The following is a 12,517-nucleotide window of genomic DNA, read 5'->3' on the forward strand; positions in this document are numbered from 1 at the left end:
TCCTAAGAAGTGCCTCCAATCCCTTCTACTCTGCTGTGAGCTAAATACTACGATACTGTCTGTTCCAGATTTAAAGATGAGCTGTCAATCACAATGAACAATATTCATCTAAATACATCCTGTCCTGGATGTGAACCCCCTACTGTGAATCTCTGTGCCGTTTACTTGTTCCCAAGAAGCACTCTGTGCTGCACATTCTGGCAGTTTTGTTGCTTTCGATATTTGCAAGTCATTTATATCATGAGTTAGTGAGATGCTGTGAAAATGACCACGGCTAAGTGAGAGATAAGCTCGCTTTTGTGGTGCCAATGGATTTCCACACTGGTATGTATTCACCGAGATCCTATTTTCTTTTGAAAACATCAGTGGCACACTGTGGATTCATTTGTAGCTTGCTATCTACCCTTAACTCACAGATTCACAGATATAAAGGGGAATTACGGAGCTTGTCCGGTCCAGGGATGGCAAATATGTTCCAGCCCTACAAACATCTCTAAATGACCAATGGATAGTAGCTTCCAGAAGCATTGCATTGGGAGAGATACTCAGGTCAAGCCAGGGGTGATTAGCAGTATCTGCCACGTATATGGTGACAGAGTGGGGCAGCACACGTGCCACTTACTTGCCATTGCAGACAGTTTAACCCCTCTAGTCTGCAGATATATGACTCTTTCAAGATCACACACACAGCCTTGGCAGGAAAGCAACACTCACATTGCCATTTGTACTGTCTCTGCTCCCCAGCTGTGGAATCGGTGTTCACTCCACCACTGAACAAAATGAGCAGATAAAGCAGGGTTATGGGGAGCGTGGCAGACGGAGAAAGGCAGTGGGAATCACAGGCTTTAAAAACCTGCGTAAGAGCAGGCCAGGAGCAGGTAGGAAAAGGCTAGCCGCACCAGGCTGGGGCCACGCCGTTATTATTGTTATTGTTTTGCCTGGGTCTTGCTGGGTGTCATCCCTGTCTATAACTGAGAAGCCACAGAGTCTCTGAACTCCTGGTGAAGCAGGAATAGGTAAGTCCATTGTACCAAATGTTTCTGGATGACACAATGAGGAAGCCTGAAGGGCACTTTGTGGCATTCCTAAAGTCACATGTGTGCAGGGGCAGAGATCTGCATACATGTGCATGCGGAAAGGAATGGGCACCAGTGCATGGCAAAGGGGCAGCGCCACATGCCATGGTTGCCTCATATACAACTCCAGTGGGCGACTCTGGTTCTTGCCTGCCCAACTTCCATTCCCTTCCTTAGATGACAGCACCCTAACTTACTCTGAGTAACTAACGACCCTTTTTTTCACTCTCAGTCCATTTGCTTTAGGTGGGGCTGAGTCTACCCTGGTTTGGGGGCAAGGCATGTGACCCAGACTTAGCCAACCAGAGCCTCAGGACCAAATGGACACGGTAACTGGCTCAGGGATGGACACACGCTCTAAGGACAGCCAATGAGATTCGATTTCAAGCTTGGGTTGCCAGTGTCAGGAAGAGATGCTCTCTCAGGTGACATCAGACTGAGAAAATGAAGTGGAGCTGCTGAGACCTCCACACAGGGAAGCAGGGATGGTTGGGACTGTCTAAGAGTAAAGACAGTAGAAGGAAAATGGAACCACAGATGGATAAGACCAAAGTTGATGTCGTCATCTGGGCACAGATACATAGCCATGCTAGCAGGCAAAGCTAACCCTGAAATATTTGTCACATGACCCCCAAAATTCCCCCGGCCAGACTGTGTTTTGAGTTAGGTTTCTATCATTTGCAAACAGCAAAAGAATCTTGACCAATAATAAACCAAAGACCCATTTTCCCCATAAGACATACAGACCGCAATGTTCCTCCTTGGACCCAACTTATCCCAAACAGTTATATTACCTGCAAGGAGCCCCGGATGTCTTTCCCCCCGACAATCACGAGTTCTGCCATGTCTTCCGCATGGGGAGTCTGGGCGTGGACGAATAGAGTCTTGCCCACTGCAGTTATGTTTCTCAGGGCGACTAAGCTGCCATCATTGTTCACCTTGAAGTATGGGCTGGAGACCTCATAGTGTAGCTTGTCATTTCCCTTACAGTCACTGAAGGTCACTGGCAAAAACAAAACACATGAACAGAAACAGGAGTGTGAGTAGGTTGGGCAGCTCAGTCCTGGAGCTATCTTTGACCATTAAATGTGGATTACCACTCTGCATTCCAGATCGACAAATGCTGCCCCTTATCCCACAGCACCCTCTTGTAGCCATATGGCTCTGACTGTGCTGAAGGACCTCACTCAATCAAGAATCGTCCTTAATCACCTCCCATGGCCCAGGCAGGTGCAAAGCCCTTTGATGCACAAAGAGAACCTCTTCCTTGCCCTGGAGTGTAGTGAGTTAAGCGTACAGTCAGATATGGTGGAGTGATGTTTGAGGACACGATCTCCTCCCTTCTGTACGAGGTGCTGTGGCAGAACCAGACAGTTCAGGAGCCTTGAGGGACAGCTTCATAGACACGATATCTGAGCTGGGTCTTGAAGATGAACGGGAAATTAGAAGGCCCCTAAGAGGGTATTGGGGTTCTAGGTTACTCAAAGGCATGGAGGTGGTAAAGTAACAAAACAGACTCAGAGAAAGAGAACTAACTCAGTGCACTGGGACCAGAGGTGGACTTGAAATGATGCAGGGCTGGGGAGGTGGAGAGGCTGGAAATGAAGCTGAACATGTCCTTTAGATACAAATTAGGAAATGCCACTAAGTTAGGGGGCTGCCTCATAGCCCTGAACTACTTTTAGTGTGGACAGGGTCAAGGTCAAGTGTGTGTTCTGGTCCATAGCCCTGAACTATTTTTAGTGTGGAGAGGGTCAAGGTCAGGTGTGTGTTCTGGTTCCAGTGTAGATCAGTGCTTCCCACGGGGCTGGGGTGTATCAGAATCACATGGGAGATTTGTTTTTTAAGTACTGAGCACCCAGTCCAAAGATTCTAATTTAGTAGCTCTGGGTTCTACAGAGCGGTTTGGAGAAGGGCAAGAAGAGAAGCCAAGAAAACTGTTAGTCTGGTGTCATACCAGTGATGCCTGGCCCAGATCAGGACAGTGGCTGGAGAGATGTGAGGGCACTTCCTACAGTTGCGTGGCTAGGTCGTGTCCGAGAAGCAGCCATGCTGGCGGAACCGCATGGAGCTCAGGGCCGTTACCATGAGCAGCAGCTGTGACGGCTCATCCGTCACGCTTCCCTCTGCGGTGCGTGTTTACTTAGTGCACGATTCTGTTACTACAGGTATCACCACTTATTGTCTGTATGTGTGTATGCCTGTCTGCCTTCCTCTGTAAACTCTGGGGACCCTGTGGGTAAGCGTGGAATTGTATTACCTGCTTTCTCTTCCACCCCCACTTTTGCTTTTTTAGCTCTCTGCTAAACAGTCTCGTTTGTTCGTTTACTAAACCTTTAATTGGAGCGTAACACAGATACAGAAGAGCACATAAATCAGAATGTACAGCTCAGCGAAGTTTCACAAAGTGGGCACATCCGTGTGCCCAGCGCCCAGCCCTACACACAAAATATTACCAGCCCCCCTTCCTCCCCCTCCCCGAGGAGAATCCCTACCCTCCTCCCCAAAGGCTACACTATCCTAACTTCTAATACCATAGATTAGTTTCATTCGTACTTGCACTTCATGCAAATGGAATCGTAGAGTGGGTGCTCACTTGTGTCTGCCCCTTTCACTTAACATTATGTTTGTAAGGTCCATCCAAGTGGCTGCAAGTAGCGCAGTTTATCCTCGTCAGTGTATAGAATTCCATTATGTGGCCATACTGCGTCCATTTATGTACTCTACTGTTGATGGGCATATGGGCTATTTCCAGTTTGGGGTTCTTAAAATATTACTACCAGGAACCTTCTTGTGTGTCTTTTAGTGACAATATCTACCTGGGTCCAAGTACACTGTTAAAGCCATATAACTGTCTGCTGAATTAAGCTGATCTTTCTATTCTGGGACCATAATTCTTATGGTGATAATAACCATTTTAGTTGATCATTATAATGGCTAATGTGAATTGAACACTTTCTACACATGCGACTCAGGGCTAAGCATTTTACGTACGTGACCTTATTTAATCTTTACAACAGTTTTGACCCCCTCCCTCCACAGTCTGTAGATAAAGTAACTGAGGCTTCTGAGAGGGCAAAGGAGGTGCCCAGCACGCAGTCTGTAAATCATAAAACCAAGATTTGAACCCTGGTCTGTCCGCTTTTCACCACTACCTGATCTCAGTAAAGACACAGCCCTGTTGTAAAACACTCCCCTCCTGAAATCCCATCAGAACCTGCATATAATGATGTGAGTCCCCAGCTCAGTCCTGCTCTCACGTTCCCACCCAGTCCGGAAGCACTTCCCAGGGTACCAGTGCCACCTCGAGGTCCCTCTGTGTCAGGGCTCCAGCGCCTTTCCTGGCTGCCAAGTCAGCTCTAGGGGCTTCTCTGTAATGTACACACATGGGATCTCTTGGGAGTCTGCAGTTCTCAGACACTTGTTCACTTCCTCTGACCATCTTCGTAGCTAAGAGTGATTGGGCGTGGCTGGGTTCAGGTTCTGGAAGTGAACTATGAAGGAGAGACACGGAGGTTGCTTTCACTGTCACCATCAGTTAGCATCAATCCACTGAAGGCACACTGCTCAGATGACAGGGCCCGCTTGGGAACTTGTTGTCTATTTTGCCAGGATGCTGGTTCTGGCCTTAGTCCCTGGGCAGGATCAAAGAAGACAGTCTCAGCTGGGAAGGGCTGGAGGCTAGGGAAGGCACACAAAGGCTAATATGGTTATTATCACCACAGTAATTATCTTCCCAGAATAGAGAGACTCTGTAGGGGTTCTAGTTTCACAGGTAAATTCCTTCCTTCTTCCCTTCCTTCCTTTTCTCTTTCCTTCCACAAATATTTCCTGAGCCCAGGTTATGCCGGATGTTGGGTTTATAATGTGGAACAAAGATGGACACAGTCCCTGGCTCGAAGTCTAGTATGAGGGTGGAGGGGTGGAGATGGACATTAATAGGGGACTTATTACAGGCAGACAGAACCACAACATGTGGAATGGCCCTGTGGCATTCAGGGAGCTGCAAATAAGCCAGTGAGATGGGCACAGAGAGCAAGGGAGAAAGCAAAGAAGAGATAAGCTGGTCCAGGAAATGTGGGGTCTGGAAGGTCACATAAAGACGTATTCCTTGAAGGAAATTGGGACCCGTCCATCACAACTGTAGAACCGACTTTCCTCCTCTTGAGTCTCTCGTACAGCTCTGGCTCCCCATGCAAAATAATGCTCAACACTCAACATCCTCCCTGTCCAAGCTGTCCACTGGCCCCCCACTGGCATCCATCTTCACTCTGTGTCTCCCACATTACCCACTTCCGCACCTCCCGACAGCTATGCTACTCTCCTACCCCTTTGATGGATTGTATCGCTCCCTCTGTGCAGAAGGTAAATACTTCCCAGCTTCTTCACCCTGTTAACTCTATCATTACCTCTATCATTAACTCTATCATTCTTGGAGAGTCAGCTTGGGCCACTTCTCCAAATATCCTCTTTGTGTTTCCAGCATTTCCTGTACATAGTGAATTTTATATCATATCAACAGGTCCACTCTATGTATCTGTTTTCCCCATCAGAACCAAGGGCAGAAATTGGATCTTATTCTTTTATTCATCTCCAGCAATGAACAGAAAGCTTTTCCATACAGGAGGCCATCAATAACAATTCCACTTAATTACTCTCTCGGGGCTAAATGATGCTCTAGTGGTGGTGGTGCAGGGGTACCTCTTCCACACTGGGTGCAGAAGATACTGCAGGCAAGGCTGAGAAGGAAGGCCCCTTATCACCTCTTGTCTTGGTTGAGCCCAGCAGTGGAGCCAGGTAGGACATGAAGAACTCAGCCATGGTCTCCCCTTAGTTCCCCAGGCTCTGTGTGCATCCATTCATGCCAGCACTTAGCCTCCTGTGCTTAGCTTTGCCTTAGCTCACTGGTGAAGTCAGGAGTGGTGCCTTATCTTCCCTCATAATCCCAATAAAGCTTCGCAGAGCCACTAAGCATAGCTGGGATCAGTGTGTGAGTGTTGAATGAAGTTTTGACAAAGAACAGTAACTTGTTATTTACTGTGTGGCATCTGAGTGCCAGGCTCTGTGCCCGAGACTGTACATTCAGTCTCTCCTTTTAGCCTCATAGCAATTCTAATCTATAGCAGCATTTCCCCACTTTTTTTCATTATCTCCCCTGACCCAGGAGCGTTTTCAGATGTTTTTGTCTAACAGCCACCATTCTCATGAATCGTCAATGTCATAGACATACTGTATACCAGTTTATTAACTGCATGTATATCTGTACTCTACACACACACACAAAGTACAATTTTTGCCTCTCTCCCAAGAACCCACGTCACCGCTTTGGTGACATACAGCCCCACTGAGAATGCATAATCTACTATAAGCATCATTTCCATATTACGGGAGAAAAGACTGAGCCTTGGAGAGACTGACGAACATGCTCAAGGCCACACACCCAGAAAAGGCAGACACCTGGTCCCAGTCTGATCAGTCTGCATCTACAGTTCAAGCTCTCGGCACATCCATTTCCCAGAAATGATAAATGAGAGGAAAAAGGGCAGCTGCCCCCAGCCTGTCCCCTCAGGCCTCTCACTGATCCCTCCAGGTCGTCAGAGGTACCAGGTGAGGGCACACTGAGAGACCACATCTACATTCAGGACCTGGCACACAGTAGGCCCTCAATATATTCTAGCTCTCTTCCCAACTTGTGCTATCAAGAAACTAGGGTTGCATAATGGGGTCTTATGTATTTTATACAGCTTTTACCAGTTCAGGAGTGAGTGCTTTAGACTGTGCATCTTTTTCAAGGCTATGAGAATCACCTAGAGAATATTTTTTAAAAGTAGCAATACCTGTCCCAACTCCGAACCGAGATTCTGACATAGCTAGGCTGGGGTCCAGGCACTAGTATCTCTTTAAGACTCCCCAGATGAATCTAATGCAGCCAGGGCCAAGAACTAGGACCTTGGACAATGGATTCCTTGTCAAGATGCCAGGTTTCCACATTTCCCAGCGATTCCTGGCACAGAGAAGAGGGTGGGGACCTATCATGCCAGGAACTGCTATTCTCGTGCCCTAAGAAGCAGCAGTTTTAATGGTAGGTTTCTAAGCCCTTTTCCAATCCTGGCTCATGTGTAGTGGCCCTGAGACCTTGGGAAAGACACCTGTCCCTTTAACCAAGGAACAAACAACAGTACCTCCCCTCATAGGTACTATAATTCTTACGGTGAGCATTAAACAAGATATGTACCTAGGTACATAAAGAACTTTGGACAGACCCTGGTGTCCCATGAATAAGAACTATTCTCATCATTATTCCTGTAATTCTGGGCATTAAAGGAGCTTCACTTTCCTTTTCTACACAGCTTCCTTCTTCTAGCTGGTTTTCTGCCTGCCTCCTGGGTCCTTCCACCTCCTTCTAGGCAGGTACCTGTGTTCTGGCCTATGCGGTTACCATGGGGATGGTTACTGCAGACATTTCTGCTGAGGCTAAAGGAGTGAGGCAGATGATTCTGATCCAAACTTGCCCATCTTTGGATCCTCCCACTTTTCTTGGCAAAGCCCTACCTGTCTCACATGAGAAGTCATGAAGGAAAAATGACATCAAAGGAGTGAAATTACAGTGCCTGCCCATAGTGGACGCCACAAAGTGATATTAAATATTCTTCAAATGATTGTTTGTAAAGATAAGAGGCCAAAAATCCAAGTCATTCTTTTTTCTAAAAGAGCAACGCTGTGCTGAGAGCCTTCTATTCATGATTGCGGTGAATCCTCACATTACGCATTTGATGTGAGGACTTTTTTCCTCTGGCAACCGAGACCTAGTGTGGCCAAATGAGGTTAAGGCCAGTTAGTCTAGGCCAGTCTGCCTAAGCAAATGTGCTCCTTCCTAAAAACCAACTAGCTTCCAGATTCACAGTCTAGCCATACTTTCACACCTGATCTATTATTCATTTAATATTTTTCTTTTAATTGACTGACATTTTCATTTACAAAATTATTTGAAGATAATCTTTATAGTACATGATGAATGTGCCAAATGTGTTTTTTTCCTAAAAATAAATTTAAGAAGTCAAGTAAACACATATGTTTGTCCATGTATGCACTAAAACCCTCACAATGATGTGTGTTCCATTCTCCAGAAATGCTGGCTTGGGCTATATTCCTCCCTCATTTGAACAAATGCATGCCTGGCTCTACCCTACTCAGGCTTAAAATCTAGGAGGGCTCTGATATAATTATATATGATTATCTGATATAATCTAGGAGAGCTTCTGATATTTGAAATAATATATACAACATGAGTAATGAGGTCATGAGAAAGACGAAAACCTTAGAAAAGGCACAAATCTAGACCACTCCGACGATCGTGTTTTAATATTAATCAAAACAGAAATAGGTCACAACACTCTTTGTTTCTTCGTCCCCCTGAAGGAAACAGACTCTACTTCCCCACTGATTGTAATCTCCCCTTAAATTTCCTATTACAGGGCACAATTGATAGGATCAGCCCTGCATTGTCTTACATTATGAACTTTGTTGACACAATCATAATGTCAGTGATTCTCAAACTTTTAAATAGAGATCAAGCCAGTGCATGTTTCAGGGTGCAGAGTTCAAAGAACACATGAAGGATGAAATTGAATAGTCTGTCTATTTTTTTTTAAAAATAGATGTTTCTATAGAGACAACCTCCTAAGTAGCTCAGAATAACACCATGAAGATAATTGAAAGGAAAAATTCTAATAAACAATTAAACTTGTGAACAAATATTGAAAACCTCTATCTGAGGGGGAAAAGGAGCCATCTGTACTATTCTGAACCTACAAAGGACTTCCTTACACAGCTTATCACTAGTACTTAAAAGAGCTTCTGGAAAAAAAATTATATATATAATATACTACACATGGGGATTTACTGGAATCAATTGCACATCATTCTTTGAAACAATCTTTGAACACCCTAGGAGAAGAAAGGGGGGAAGTAAAAAGTCCCCACCTGGGGGAAAAATGCAAATTAGGCGAATGGCACCACTCAGAGTTTCAATTATGCTTTCAGCGTGTTTCCACTCAAAATGTCCTCTGGGCTTAATGCAAATGTCACAGAAGACAAACTTTAGCTGGGAGACAAAACCACAATTGAAATGGGTAGTTTGGCATGTGAATTAAGGGGCTTAATCTTCCTGACCTTGATTTTATGCTTTTCTATTTCTTTCTTTTGAATGTGGTTCTTAGGGATGGAAGTGGAAAAGGCATAGAATCCTTACCATCTAGAAATGTGTGAGGAAGCAAATTAAGCCATATTATGATCCCAGAAAATATAACAATGCAGATGGATTTAAATTTATCTGCAAAATAAAGAGCAGGCCTGCTCATGTAGGTAGGTATGAACTAAATATGGAATCTGTGCTATTCTTATAAGTGTTCTGGGGTGAGTCTGTGATCCATGCACTCGTATCTTACATGGGCAAATGGTCCTAAACACATTATTCACATTTGTAGAGACTGGTCTACACATAACTTTAGGGCCTCTCAGAGTTGGTGGCCTGGTGGAGTCTTGGTGGCCAAGACTCCACTTGTACACGTGTGTGGGGATATGTGACGATCAGTAGTAGTGTGGGGTTGGAACCAGTCAACCTGGGACGTGTATTCCTCCCACAGTCAGATGCACTTGGATCTACTTCTAGCAAACCTATACTTGCACACGGAAGAGAATGGCTCTGTTTCAGCAGTATGCTGGTAAAAAAAAGAAAACAAACAAAAATGCAGAATGTACGTTGTTTACCCCCTCTTAAGACTGTACCACATATCCTGGTACTCATAGCTCAGTTAGTCAAACAGAATTCAATTGCTCCATTTAGCACGAAGGGCCTGCATATCCACTGATCTGCAGAGTCTTCGCTGGGGCATGGAAAGCCATGCCTTTCTAACAACTGAAATAGCACTTAGTTCAGAAACATCAGATGGACTCTGCCCAGGATACACACCATCAGTTAATTGCTTTTCACACCCTCAGTAGGGTCCAACTTTCTTTGAAAGAACTCAAAGGACTTTAGTCCAGAGGCTCTTTGGATTTGCCCAAGTGAGAGAAACAGAAAACATTTTCTTCTGCTTCTCAGAACACCCTCATTACTCAAGCCTTCTAGTCAATCAAGGTTTCATTAACATATGTTCAGTCCCACCCACGTTGGACCAGATCCCTGTATGATACATCCTCCAGCCTTGATTTTGTCTACCCTCCTGATTCCTGAATGCACGGAACCATATCCTGTGTTCCATGTTTGGCCTGGAGTCAGCATTGACATCCACAGAGCTTCTGTAAGGTTCTTGTCATGCTCCTAATCATGACTGATTATCCCAGCAGTGGATGTCACCTCCAAAGGCTGTGTAGATCTGATAGGTGCAGAATGCACATAAAACGGTCCTAATACATCTCATGTGTCAATCCCAAGTTCGATAAAATAGAGTTTCAATTCTATCATGTCAGCCAAAGACATCATAATGAATGATTCCATCAAGTGATCTTCAGCAGAAACCTATTTTTTGCCATGTAAACCCTTAAGGGACTCCTCCTGGAAAAAGAGCCCACATCTGCTTGCAGGGGATTTTCTCTACCTACCATTAAAAACTGAGCTGCTAGCTCTGGATTTAGTCTTTTCTGCCAGGGTCTTACATTTTCCTCTTGCTACTGATTTTTTTTTTAAAACACAGCAGGTTGTTTTCTGAAAAAATGCTACGCAGTTTCTATCCCATGGTGGTTATAATCACTATGAATTTGTATCTCAGATTGGAATTTATATGGCACAGTGCCTGACACAGTACATACTCAGTCCTGTTTGTTGAACGAATAAATAGCAGAACTGTAATTTGGTAGATAAGCACATTTGAAACTCCCCAAACAAAACTGAGAAGGATGGCCCAAACTCATGTAAAGATTTGAGTAAGCTGGCTTGAAAGTCACCTGATCATTGAAACAGGAATCACTGATTCAGCAACTTTGAGCATCACCAAGTCTCAGATTTACAGAGATTCCCTCTGATTTCATATTACTAGCCTATGTCTCTTACTCAGTTCTCAGTTTTTGATTTATCTAGTAATTATGTGTACACATGTCTCCCTCTCTGAGTATCTATAGGGTAAGTTAATGAGAAAAGAAACTTGCTCCACTATAACTTATATTTGATCTTGCTGTTGGAGCTGTCTGGAGACATGTAGCAGAGTGTCCTGGCTGAGCCTAGATTGAGATTCAGATCCTGACGGTGTATGCTGCTCTGGCAGTACCGTGATTTCCCAAATACCCCCATACGCCATGAGGAGACATACATATAGAGAAAGGGACCTTTAAGAAGGTGGACCACAGAGGCGGTGGAGTCAAGATGGCAGACTAGGAGAACATGGAGTTCGCGTCTCTGCATAACTAGGTCACCTACCAGGCACCAGTGGGGGACCACAGACACTTAAGGGGATGCGAGGAACCCCCAGCGACTGGGTAGGACCTGCGGGGGAGGGAGTGGGGAGGAGAAGTGTAAGCGGGATGGGACCAGTGCCCCTGAGGGGCGGCTAGGGGAGGGGAAGGGATCCAATGCTCAGAGGGGAAAGTGGGGGCACTGCTGGGAGGGCAGAGGACCAGAAGGGAGCGTGGCCAGCATTTCCCCTGCCCACCTGGGCCCCCGGGAGCCTGCTGAGATCCCGCGCCTGATCCTCTGCCCACCCAGGCCCCCTCCGGCCGCATGGCTGCCGAGAGACTGTGAGGGAGGGAAGGGGAAGCAAATGTAAAGGCCGGACAAACGGGGCCAGCACCCCTGAGGGGCGGCTGTGGGGGGAGGAGTTCCCACACCCAGTGGGACCCACCCACGGTTAGGGGTCCAATGGTGACTGGGGAGACCCTCAGGAAGGCGGGGGAACAGAAGGGAGGGCGGCCAGCGTTTCCCCTGCCCACTTGTGCACCAGGGGGCCTGTTGGGCTCCCGGGCCTAAACCCACGCCCTCAGAGGCTCCCTCCAGCCTAGGCCCCGTCCCTACACCCCCACCCAGGGCCCTACCTCTGCACGGGGCACTCCAAGAACCCCTCTGAGACCTCTCCAACCGTCCACACACCCTCAGGCCGGGCCTTACCTCCAAACTGCAGAACTCCACACTCTGAGGAGCCCCTCAGGCTGTGCTGCCTTTTTCCCAAAATGCACAGGTCCTGAGACTAGGCCCCGCCCCATGCTTAAACGTCACCCTGCCTAGGCCCCACCCCCCTAAAACCCGCCCCTGCCTAAGTTCCACCCCCCCTAAGCTCCACCCCCCCCAGCCAAGGCCTTTTTTTTTTTTCTCTTTTAGGGTGTGGTTCTCTTTTACCTTGTTGTTGTTGATTCATTTATATTTTTATTTGCTCTAATAAATCTTTTATTTTCCTAATTTTGTTTTACTCTTTGTACTTTGTTATTGTTCTGTGCCTTTTGGCTTGTTCCTT

General features: G+C 46.2%; 1 protein-coding gene across 1 annotated transcript in view; it reads right to left on the reverse strand.

Annotated features, from left to right (window-relative positions):
• Positions 1-12,517, reverse strand: part of CDH13 (cadherin 13) — a 1,012,702-nt gene that overhangs the window by 631,139 nt on the left and 369,046 nt on the right. Inside the window, exon 3 of the mRNA XM_019940487.3 lies at positions 1,871-2,079. Coding sequence (XP_019796046.1) covers positions 1,871-2,079 — 209 coding nt within the window. The remainder of the gene's footprint in view (positions 1-1,870; positions 2,080-12,517) is intronic.

This window comes from Tursiops truncatus, chromosome 19 (assembly GCF_011762595.2).
Source record: "Tursiops truncatus isolate mTurTru1 chromosome 19, mTurTru1.mat.Y, whole genome shotgun sequence".
Classification (NCBI taxonomy): Eukaryota; Metazoa; Chordata; class Mammalia; order Artiodactyla; family Delphinidae; genus Tursiops; species Tursiops truncatus.